At 41.1% G+C, this 12,308-nt stretch overlaps 1 protein-coding gene across 13 annotated transcripts in view; it reads left to right on the plus strand.

The window, feature by feature from the left end:
- The first annotated feature begins 1,663 nt into the window (after positions 1 to 1,663).
- LCOR (ligand dependent nuclear receptor corepressor) overlaps positions 1,664 to 12,308 on the plus strand; it is a 143,898-nt gene continuing 133,253 nt past the window's right edge. For 4 of the 13 annotated variants that reach the window (XM_069067112.1, XM_069067116.1, XM_069067113.1 and 1 more), the window contains exons 1-2: positions 1,689 to 1,824; positions 2,814 to 2,887. Coding sequence is in view for 4 of the 13 variants with exons in the window: in XM_069067111.1 (XP_068923212.1) it covers positions 2,457 to 2,506; positions 2,814 to 2,887 (124 nt within the window). In the remaining 9 variants the exon portion in view is untranslated. Of the gene's footprint in view, positions 1,825 to 2,353; positions 2,507 to 2,813; positions 2,888 to 12,308 lie in introns of those variants that run through there. The other 9 variants (XM_069067114.1, XM_069067115.1, XM_069067120.1 and 6 more) reach the window with 7 other exon arrangements.

The raw sequence follows: 12,308 nt of genomic DNA on the forward strand, positions 1-12,308 counted from the left end.
TATAATGAGAATTCAAATACTTTTAATTTTATGGGCGACATTTCCCTTTTCTGCTCTCTTCCATTTCTACCCAAATCATCACTAAGCAGAAATATTTGGATTGTCCTAGGTGAAAGCCAAGGGAGTTTCAATCTATATTAAGGACCACTCTTGTAGACTAATAGTCAAGATCAGCCTCACCTATAGTAAGTAGTCTTTTACAATCTGATTTCATTGTCTCCTCATCCCTCTTCCCTCCTCCTCCTCTTCTAAGAAAAAATATCTCCTCTACTGGTTTCTTTCTAACACTTGAAATTATGGCACTAGCATTTCAAACCTCAGCACTAAATACTGCCTTCTCCATCAGGTCCTCTTGAAATACAAATACTTTCAACGTAAAAACGGGCAACACCTTATTCCACTGAAGCATAAATTAATTTTGAGGGTTTTTCTCTTTTCTTAAAAGAAAAAAGGAAGATGAAATAGGTGATAGGGGCCATCTGGAAAAGATGTAAGGGGATACTGAAGACAAACTGATCTCAGTTTCACAGCTTTACACAGTGGCTGGTGCTGCCGACAATCCAGTTTTTATTTTCATTAATTTGTTGTGGGATTAGCTTCACTCAATCAAGAAGCATTCAACTACTCCCAGGTATTGTGCTAAGCTTCAAAGACAAAAAGGGAACTGCTCCTGTCTTCAAGAAGCTTACTTTACGTTGGAGTAGAGATTAATATATGTGCATAGGTTAATATATACAAAGTAATATATACATATTAATATATGCAAAATAAATATAAAGTAATTTTATGGGTGAGGCACTGGCAACTGAGGGGCCGTGCAGCACTTGAAGGGGGAGCACAGTAATGTATAATAAGCCTGGAAAAATAGGGTGGAACCAGGTTGTGAAGGGCTTTAAACGTCATGAGTCTAATTATCGTTTTTCTAAAATAATATACTAATAAAGTCTATAAATAGCTTAAGGGTTTTTTTTAATTGAAATGACTTGGGTCCTATTCTTCAAGATGCAGTAATAAAGTCTATAAATAGCTTACTTTTTCAAAAAGTTGAAATGACTTAGGTCCTATTCTTCATAACACCCTTAAAGTTCATAAATAACTTAAGGGTTTGGTTTCTTTTCCTTTTTTTTTTTTTTTTTAAAGTTGAAGTGCCTGAGGTCCTATTTCTCCATCATCAAATATTATTCTTTTTTCTGCCCCAATCGGGTTATGAAAAGCACTTAAAGTTCATGCAACAGTTGGCTTCGGGACAGTGGAAGGCTGGGAATGGGAAACGGTGCAAAAACAAAGACAATTGGGAAAAGCGTGGGGCCAGCGCTTTAACTCTGGATCGCTGCGATGTGGACCAGGTAATGGGGGCAGCTTTGAGCAGTGACTTTTCCAAGGCCAAGCTCGGGGTGGTATGGAGGGGGAGGCCTCGCGGTGAGTGGTCGGGTGGGCTCACCCACCGGACCCAGGAGAGGTCCCCGGGAACGACTCCCAGCCGAAGGACCCGGGAGCCCTGGGGCGGGGGAGGGGACAGCGAGGGAGACACGGGGTAGCCCGGAGCCCCCAGAGCCTTCCTTCTCCTCCTCCTCCCCCCCCGCCCCCCGCTCCCCGCTCCCCGCTCCCCGCTCCGGGAGGTCTGACGCAAGGCGGGGTGACGTGCGTGCGCGGCCCCGGGCGTGGCGTGACCATGCGTGCGCGGGGCCGCGGCGGAGGCGGAGGCTGGGCCGGGCTGGCGGCAGAAGATGGCGAGGGTGTGTAGGCGGCAGCAATGCTCCGTTGAGAGACGCGGCTTTCGGCAGGAACTGGATTCGTGGCGCCACAAGCTCATTCACTGTGTAGGTGAGACCCTCCCCCCCCGCCGCCGCCTCCGGTCCGGAGCTGCCCCGCCGCCTGCCGTCCCTGGCGGGGAGGGAACCGGCCAGTTCCTCCTCCGGCCCTCTCTCTCTCTCTCTCTCTTTCCCCCCTCCCCCTCCCCCTCCCTCTCCGTCCGTCTCCCCTCTCTTCCCCTACCCCCTGGTGGGCGAGCGGCGCGCGACTACGGCGGCCACTTCTCCCCGCCGCCCCCCCTCGGCTCTGCCTTCTCGGGCCGGGCGCTCGCCCCTCCCCTCGGCCCTGACCCGGCGCCTGGGCCGCGGTGTATTGTGGAGATTCGGTCTGAAACGCACACTCTTTTCCGGGGTCGCGGCTGCCGGCTTACACTGAGCTAGTTGGGCGGGGTGGAGGTGGGAGGGGGCGTTGGACCAATCACCGCCCCCCACCTTCCCAATCGCCCTTCTCTCTGTCTCTCTATACCCCCCATTCCTCCCCCTCCCCCCTCGCCTCCCAGACGCGTGGCCGCGCGCGCGCCCTCCCCCCGCCCCCCGTGCGCGCGCCTCGGCCCCGGGAGCCCGGGAGTGGGCGAGGGAGCTGATGGGGGAGCTGGAGCTGTCAGAGGCCCCGAGCCCGACCGAGGAGGGAGCTGAGCGGGTGTAATGGCCGCGGGGGACAGCGGCTTCCCTGGCTCCGCTGGCGGGGGCTCGGGGTGGGTGTGTTATTGCTGGTGGCTTGTGCGTGTGCCGTGGGGGGAGGGTGGATTGCACGGAGGTCAGCCGAGAAGGCCACGGCGGGGGCCTCTTTTCTCCTCTCTGGGGGTTTGCTTCCTAGTCGCCGCTGCCCAGAGAACCGCAGCATCCTCTGTCCACCCCGTGCCGCGGCTTTGCGTGGGCCGGTCCCCGGGTGGTCTTCTCCCCGTGGGGAAGAGGGAGTGGACGGGGGTACCTCCGGGAGGGGCCCGGGCGGCTGAGCTGCTCCTCTCACACTGTATGTTTTGTCTGTTTTTCTCTCCCAAGGTCCCGTTTCCCTCTGTGCGGCGGCCGGCGGGACCATAAGGGCTTAACTCATATATTTAACCCCCCTCCGAAAAGTAAGTGGCCCGTGTGGTGTCTCCGCTCCGCCCGCCGCCCCCCAGCCCCTCTCCATCCTTGTGTCTTGACTCTCCTGCTTCCAGTATTGTTATTCCTCATCCTTTCTCTGCCGCTGCCGCTGATGTGTGGGGAAATGTCTCAGTCCCGCACGCCCACTCTCAGGGGAGGCCCTCGGGGCATATTAGTTAGTGATCTGGTCTTCCCTAACTGTTTGCTAATCTAGGAGATTTTAGAGGTTGGCTTGGGCCCCCACCCCCTCCTTCCCGACTGGGTTTCTTTGGAAGGAATTATGCAAATCCAGCTTTCTGGTGTCCATTCAGCGGCAATTTCATGCGGTGAGAAGTTCTCTTTGTTGTGTGTGGGGGAGAACAGACACTGATTTAATAGACATATCTGTTGGGGGGAAGGGTGGAGGGGGTATGGAGGGAGAAGCTCAGTTTGGAAGAATTACAGCACTTGGTTAGCTCACTGTCTTTGTGCGTGAGCCTTCTGGCTTGACAGGAGTGCCTGCCCTTTACCATATCCCACAAGGGATTTTTTTTTTCTATAATAGATTAAAAGCAAAACTGAAACTTTAAAGAAGTCAAAAATCAGGTAACCTTTACCTAAAAGATGATGCTTTTTCAGAAACAACCTTATCGCTCTCTCCAGTGGTGTTTCATGAAAATAGATCTTGTAAATCTTGTTACAGACCTTGACTTAGTCTAACATGAGAAACAATGATAATTGATGTTACATTAGTGGTTCGGGTTTTGAAATAATTATGAATATTTAAAAGTGGGAAGAAATTGGGTTGAGTAAAGCACATCAAAAATAGATGCTGTAACATGCTCTGTAAACGTATCGAATTCTGTATCCCAAAAAAGCATTTTCACAGTTGAGAGTCAGTGAATTTCAGCCTCTGCTGCATTTCAGGACCACCTCTGGCCTTTACTAAACCCCCTTTTGGTTATCAGTTTGCATTTAATTTGCTTTGATTCTGGGCTTGTTTTATTCTTTATGATAGAACTACTTTCCTAAATATAAGTTTTCATCTAATTTGTGCATCTTTCTTTGGCATATTTGTTATTTGTGGCATTTATATAAGAGGGCTTCTGATTTTAAAAGACAGAATTTTTAAACTGATTTTTCATGATAAAGGATATTTAATCTTTATTTTCTAGAAATGTCATCTTGATTTTCTTAGGATCCGCTTTTGTTGCATTAGATTCAATGCAGCTTTAAAATTATTTTTAAATTGATACAGCTTTGAGTTGTGAGATTTCAGATTTTTAAAAATAACATGACTTCAGATAGTTTTAATGAGTTTTAATTCATCTCATTCTAACAGTTTTTCTTGTTTTGGGTCATTCCTTATTGCAAGTCTTTGCACATTTTAGAGTATAGCTTTAATCTTTAATGCTAAATTCTGAGTTTTGAGGAGGTAAAGTTCAAAAGATATTTAGAGTCCAAAGTGCAGTGGCAATATTTTAATCTCAGTAGTAGACTATAAATAGTCTGACTCTCAGATCAATTAGTTAGATCACAGATTCCCAGTTTTGTTCACATACTCAGTGGTTTCTTTTTAAATCCAATATAGACTGCTAAATAAATTAATTTTAATATTCAGAACTTTTTAAATTAAGAAAATGTTGGTTATCTTTTAGATTGTTGTAGAAGCAACTATATTTGTTCAATTTTATAACCTTTAATTAGCTGATTATAGCAAAAACCTTGTAGTAAATAGAACAGTTGACCTGTTAACTGATCTTATGTCACTTATCTCAATATAGCAGTGTTTGTTTTTCAAATTATATTTAATTTACACTCAGCATTAACAGTTTGGAATGAATGAGAATTTCACTTTAAATGTCCTTTTTCTTGCCACTTCTTTGCCATTAGCAGAAATAGAGGTAGGTTGGCTTTGACTTAAGTTTACTACCTTTGTAGGGACTTGGGTAGTTGGAGAGGGAGGAATTGAAGTCCAGTGGGGATAACCCATTCAAATTGCAGGGAAATTACTTAATTTGCATCTTCTACTGCTTCAGATGTGACTGCTTTTTAAGGAATTCTACACAGTATAGAGGAAATTTGGTCTGACCCCTGTCTTCATCTGTTACGACTGGGAAAGCCATGTGGGAGAACCAGTGTTTAGATGACTTTCTCTAGCTTACACAACTATTTTACATTGTTTTAATTCCAGCAAATAAAGTTATGGTAAAGAAATACTAGGAGACATTTGAGCTATAACTCAGCTTATAGGGTTGTACAGGATGGGTGGTCTTCTGATTTTTTGACCTAGTCAGTGACTGCTTTATTCTGGTGTGAATCTGAGTAAAAACTCAACCATATTGGCATTAGTGTTGTTTTAAGAATGCAATTATTTGTGAACAAGGGCTTATTTAATTATTTTTTCAAAGAATGCCATTTATTCAGTGAACATTTTTTAAACTGCTACTACATATCACTATGCTAGATGCAGGGATATAAAGGTGAAATAATTTGAGGGCTCTCTATCCTCAAAAAAACTTATGGAATAGAAGGGAGGAAAAAAAAGTATAAAACAAGGTAGTATTATTAAGTACCAATTAGTAGTATAAATCAAGTGCTTAGAGGATTTAAGAGTGAGAGATTATGTAAGATTATGATAGATAGGGAATGGGAACATTCCAAATAGAGAAAATGACATGAGTCAAGTGTGGAGGTAATAAAATGAAAATCCTGATTGGGGAATAAGTAATCCAATTTAACTGAAGCCTAGGGTTAGGATATAGGAAATAAGGAGTAAGTTGGAATAAGTTTATCAAGGGCTTTGACCATTATGGTTATGGAAATTATACTTGGTTTGGTAGGTAGCTCAGGAATTATGGGTCTTGTTTTCATCTCTAGTTTTAAGGAAGCTATTAAGAATGTAGGGCGCGATAATTACAGGGTGATGAGGTTGATTGTTAGGCTAATACTTAGAAGTGAGTGTTGCCTCATTTCAAGTAGTTATCTTGGGAGCCTGTGGACTTATTCCAGTGATGATGCTATTGCTCAAAGATATTTTGGGGGGCTCCTATTTGGGAATTGCCTTTAGACTCTGACTCATTCATTCAGCTAACATTTATTAAGTGTCTACTCTGTGCTAGGCATGAAGAATACAAAGACAAAAATAAAACAATCCCAGTTCACAAAGAGCTTATATTGCATTGGAGGTAGAGGGGGAAACTAAATAGCTACAGAAACACAAAATTTGGACAAAGTGATTTCATTGGGGGAGCAAAGCAATGGTAACTAGGGAATCAGGATAGGTCATTTGTAGGGATGGTGTTTGATATGAGACAGTAGTGATTCAAAGAACTTGATTTGAGGAGGGAGTCCCATAACAAGGGGAAAAGAGAGCAGTTTGTATAAAGATAGAGATGGCATATCGTATGTGAGAAACAATAAATAGGCTAGTTTGGCAGGAACATGGAGTTCCTGAAAGGGAGTGATTTGCAGCAAAATAGTGCCTTGGATAATCATAATAATTGGACTAGGAGTCAGGAAGACTTGAGTTCAAATTCTTCAGACACATCCAAGCTGTGTGAACTTGGGCAAGTCATTGCTGTCTGCCTCATTTTTCTCATCTGTAAATTGGACATAATAATGGTACCTACCTCCATGGTTCTTGTGAGGACAAAATGAGATAATTGCTGTTTGCAAACCTTAAAACCCTATGGTAAATGCTAACTATTATTGTTGTTCTTGTTAGCAACTGGGAAAATGGGCTGGAACCAGATTGTGCAGGGCTTTAAATACTAAACAGAAGTTGATATTTATCCTATAGCCAGTAGAATATAGGGTATTTGTACTTCTTGAGCAGGAGGATGTAGTCAGACTTGTACTTTAGAACTATCAGTTTGGCAGCTCTGTGGACGATAGACTGAAAAGGGGAGACATTTGAAATAGGGAGACTTAATATATTTCTGAGTAGAGTTTGCTCTTTGTAGTATTTTCAGTGATGGCAAAGTTCCACCCTGGTGGGGACTGGAGGGAGGAGGGTTGAAACAGCCAAAAGTTTGGTGCCAAATGGTTCTATAACAGTTATGATCACATGAGGTGCAGCTATAAAATAAGATCAGTTTTTCTTGAATACCTTATACACTGCCTTTAATAACAGTTCCAAAATAGTTCCAAAAATGTTTTGAGCAGTGACAGCAGTTTTTGTAATAAATGCATACCCTTCTGAGGTAACAATTTTGAAGGACAATACTATAAATGTGCTGGTATGGATTTTTAAAAATTTTATTTAAAGTTTTATTTATAGTTACAAGGATGCGCATGTGTGTGTGTTACGGGTATTTTCCCCTTCACCTTTAGTAATCAGAAGCAGGATACGTGACAATCAAAAGCTTTTTCTTTGTCATGTTATTCAAATTGGACTGGGGATATTAGTTGTTTGGCATATCTGTACTACTTTCCCCCTTTTCTGGCATTTTCTTCCTTTTATAAATAAAGTTTTGATACTAGTTTTTCTGAGTCCATTATGGAGAGTTAGAGGAAATAAAGAAAATTATTTTTTCTTGAATTAATAATTAAAAACTTTTACTTTGCAAATTACTCAAAAATTTGCTAGTATATATGTATGTTATGTATGTGTGATATATCAATGTATAATATGCAACATGTGTGTGTAGCATATCTATTCTTTCTGCTGAGCTATAGTCACATATCTCTAATTCCCTCTTGGACATCTTTAACTGGATGTTCTGCAGGCATATCAAACTCATCATGTCCCAGAGCTCATGATTTTTGTTCCTAAATCATTCCCCCTCTTTCTGAACTTACTGTCAAGGGCACGACCATCTTCCCAATTACCTAGGCTCGAAACCTTGGTCTCATCCTCTTCTCACTCACCCTGTATATCCAGACCATTACCAGATCTTGCCCTTTTTACCTTAACAAAATCTCTTGTGTGTGTGTGTATGCACTGCTCCCCCCACCCCCTTCTTTCCATTCATGCAACCACAATCCCAGTTTGGGTCATCATAACCTATCCTGGACTACTGGTTTTAGTCTTCTAATTGATCTCTCTGGCCCAAGTCTCTCCCTCCTCCATTCCATTTTTGCTTAGTTGCTAAGGTGGTTTTGAATTTTTTTTTTGTTTATATACATTTATCATCTTTTCCTTCCACTATCCCCACCCCCCCCAACAACAACAAAACCCTCATCATAAGTACACATTGTTCAGCAAAATAAATTCCCACATATGTAAATGTCTTTTTAAATTTTATCATTTCTCTGACAAGAAGTGAGTGGCATGCTTCCTCTTTAATCCTCTTGATTTATGGTTTGTTTCTGCATTGACCAGAGTTCTAATGTCTTTCTAAGTTTTTTCCCCTTTACGTTGCTACTGTCATTGTATAAATTGTTCTAGTTCTGCTCACTTCATTCTATATCAGTTCGTAGAGGTCTTCCCAGTTTCCCCTGAAACTGTCAGTATTATTTTAAAAGTGTACATCCAGCCATGTCACCTTCCTGCTCAATTAATTAGTTCCAGTGTCTCCCAGTTACCTCAGAGGTCAACTATGAAGACTATTTAGAATTTAAAACTCTTCAGAAACTGTCCCCTTCCTAACTTTGCTGTTTTCTTAAATGTTATTCCCTTCCATGAACTTTAAAATCCAGGAAACTGACCTTTCTTCTATCTCTTGCCTTCGTACTGGCTGACCCCTATTCCTAGAGTGCTCTGTCCTCTTACCTCCCCTTCTTAGATTACTTTAAGATTTAATTCATATCCCACTTCTGCAGGTGGCCTTTCTCATTCCCCCAGCTGCTAATGCCTGCCCCTTCCAGAGTGCCTTCGTAGTACCTGTATGTATCTTGTATGTACCTAGTTATTTTCATATTGTTAGGATTTGTGTTCTTTGAGGGTTTTTGCATTTCTTTGTATCCTTGGGGCTTAGCACAGTATCTGGCACATTCTAACCTTAATGAGTACTTATTTATGTTCACATCCTGTCATGTCCTAATTCATATTCATACACATACACAATACATATATGTGCATGTTATCTTTTGAGAAAATCCCAGTTTAAACTGTGGTACCTCTTTTAATTGAACAGGTCTTCATTGAATACTTTCTGGTGCTAGAACTATTCCAGTAGTATGGTCCAGGCCATCAAGGAACTAAAAGTTTAGTTGAGAAGACAAAACATGGTAAAATATGTAATTAGTATGAGATAGTAACTCCAGCTATGAAATACTATATTGTAGTAATATACTGAAAATAACAAAAAAACTCCTTGTTTACCTTAATATAGTTTATATTTTTCATTCTCCCAGCAAAACCCACCCATCCTTGCTTAGTTTCGTATATTCGTTTGTTGCATTTCTGAAACATGTGCAATTATTTGTATAAATGTATAAATGATTATAATTTGCAAATGAGTGTGTTTCAGAAACAGATGAGCATTATAGGAAATTTAATAGACTGAGAATGGGTGGGGCTAGGAGAATACAAAGTATAAACTGTATTACTATAAACACTCTTCCCATATATTATTTTATAATTGTAGTTATAGTGTTTCATGTTATGTTATTACATGTTTTACAGTGTTTTGTCTTTCCAGTTATAATTTAAATTTTTTGATGGCATGGACCATAGTATCTAGAATAGTTCCTGCACGTGCTGAGGCCTCAGTGAAGGCTTGTTCAATTAATAGTAATCCCACTGTGATTTTTCCAAGGAGTATCTGAAATGTTTCACTAAAATTACCTTTGGAGAGCAAACTAAAACTTCTATTCAGGCTTTTAATGAGTGCTTAAGTCATAGTGAGGGACCTGGAGATCCTGCTATACTAGTATCTTTTCAAGGAACAGAGGGTATATAATCTGGGCAAGAACAGATTTTTTTCAGGGCAAAGAAGAACACTTATAGAGAGACAGTGTATGGTAGAAAGCATACACTAGGATTTAGAATCAGGGGACCTGGGTTTGAGTTTTGACCCTGTCACTTTCTGTTTTTGTGAACTTGGGTGTCAGGTAATCTCTTGATCTCAGCTCTTCATCTGTAAAATGAGGATGTTGGCCTAATGGCCTCTTTGGTCCCTTCCACTTCTAAATCTATGACTCTTATAATATGATAGCTGTCTTCCAAGTGTTTGAAGGGCTATCATCTGGTGGAATTGTATGACTCTAGAGGGCAGAACTAGGAACTTTTGCAGTCTGGTAAAGCTTATGGACCCTTTCTTGGGATAATGTTTTTAAATGAATAAAATAAAATACATAGTCTTACAAAGGGAACAAGTTACTGAAATACAGTTATCAAAATACTTTAAAAAACCAGATTCATGGATACCATGGACTCAAATGATCTCTGAGATCTCATACAATTTGATGATTCTGTAAAATAAATATTTTTTAGAGATGCACAGTTCATTATGTAGAATGCAGAACATGTAGGTGTCTCTAGGGTTGAAACTAAAGCTGTTTTGATTGCCAGAGGTAAGAGAAGTCAGTAATTCAACCTTTCTTGAAACATTGATGTATAAAGAGAGAGGCAGTGTTGTGTGGGTAGAGAGCACTTCTCAGAGTCAGGAAGACCTGAATTCAAGTTCTGCTTTTGATGCATGCTTAGCTGGGCAAGTCACTTAAATCTCTTTTTTCAGGAGAGTGGTAGAACTGCATTGGTAGAAGGAACTTTGTCTTTCTGAGGGAGTTGCTTGTACTATTGAAATCACAGGTCCAAACATTCTACACCACCCTTCCCAGATGAGCAAAGCTCTTATGCTAGGTACTGGGGAAGTTGGAGAAGAAAAATAAGACATTATACTCAAGGACCTTACAAACCTTAATCAAATAAATGCCTGATTCTTCCTTGGATAGTTTGAAGGTTGAGTGAGCACTCTGTGAAGCTATTGCTAAGTTTATGAAGTATTTGGAGAATTTCTTTCCCAGTCTCACCCTGTTAGAACAGTAAAGGTGTGTTTTTTTCTGTATGTGGTATTGATGAATTGTAATCACAGGGCACCTCAGAAGCCCTTAAGTCCAGTCCCCCCATTTTCAGATATGGAAACTGAGGCACAGAGAAATTAAGTGACTTGTTCAGAGTCTCTGTCAGGATTTGAACCCACACTTTCCTGACTTGAAATCCAGTATTTTCTCCACTATACTAGGTATAACTTGGAAAGAGCTGCAATCGAAAAATTGAGCTTATTGAGCTTAAGGTATGAAGACAATATTCTAGACTGTTTTCCTTACTGCATGCTTTTTCACTATTTAGATTGGATACTCCTTAGTTCTGAGTAAAGTGGAAGGGTGATTTTTATTATATTAGAGTACTGAGAGAATGCTGAGGGAGCATAAGCTAAAATGGCAAGTGATTTAGAACCAGTTAGGTTTAATCATGGAAGCTTCCTGGAGGGGAGTATTTGAGTTATGGTTTTGAAGATGAATCCAAAGAATTTGAAGAAAAGGAGAGAGGAATACAGAGATGGAATTAAGCAAGGAGGCTTGACTGGTGAGGAGAGGCCACATTATAATAACCATCTCAGACAATTTCAGAGCAATATGTAGACTAAAAAGATAATGGAAAGGACATCTGAGTAAAAGTCTGCCTTTGCTGGTCAGTGACTTAGGTGACTCACAAAGATAATAAATTATAGAGAAGTTGCCTAACTGCCTTGGAGGGAGTTACCACATGGTGATTTCCTTATACCACTGAAAAAAAAAAGACCATAAAAGAGAAAATACATTATATACTTAAATGCACATGGCACACTAACTGGCTTCGAGTGCTGCCTTACCCCTCAGTGTTCTAAGCAACTCTTACAAACAAGGTGCCCAACTTCATTTGTAGGAGCTTCCTTATCTGGGAGTTCCCTGTGTGAATAAAATTACAGGTTGAATCTGGTCACTATATATCTATATACACATTAACTCTGCTGTAGCATCACGTTATTTTGGACCTATGATGTCATTGGTTCAGTGACTCCCCTACTAATCTGGTTGGTAATTTATAGTCTTGGAGAGTTGCCTCTGTCACTAAGATTAAATGACTTGCCCATAGTCACAGAGCTGGAATATGTCGAAAATGGGACCTGTCTCTAAGGCAGGTTTTCTTTCATGCCATCATGCTTCTTTATTGTATGGCTGACATTTATATAGTATGCTAGGGCTTGCAGAATGCTTACATACATTATTTCATCTGAACCTCACCATGACTCTATGAGGTAGATGTTAGAAGTAACATTATCTCCCTTTTAACAGTTAAACAGAGACTCAGAGAGACCAAGTGACTTTGCATGGTCACAGCTGGGAAATGGGATGTGTTCTTGTACATTGAATGGTAATCCACTATGTCTTGCTTCTTTTAAATTACAATTTGAATTCTGCAAAAAGAGAATGGATATGTAAATAGAATGATCAGAGAGGGGTAGTGTTTCTTAGGGAAGGCTTATTTAAACCATTAATTCG

This window comes from Petaurus breviceps, unplaced genomic scaffold (assembly GCF_028583685.1).
Source record: "Petaurus breviceps papuanus isolate PSGF00001 unplaced genomic scaffold, PetGlider_PUasm1.0 90740, whole genome shotgun sequence".
NCBI lineage: Eukaryota > Metazoa > Chordata > Mammalia > Diprotodontia > Petauridae > Petaurus > Petaurus breviceps.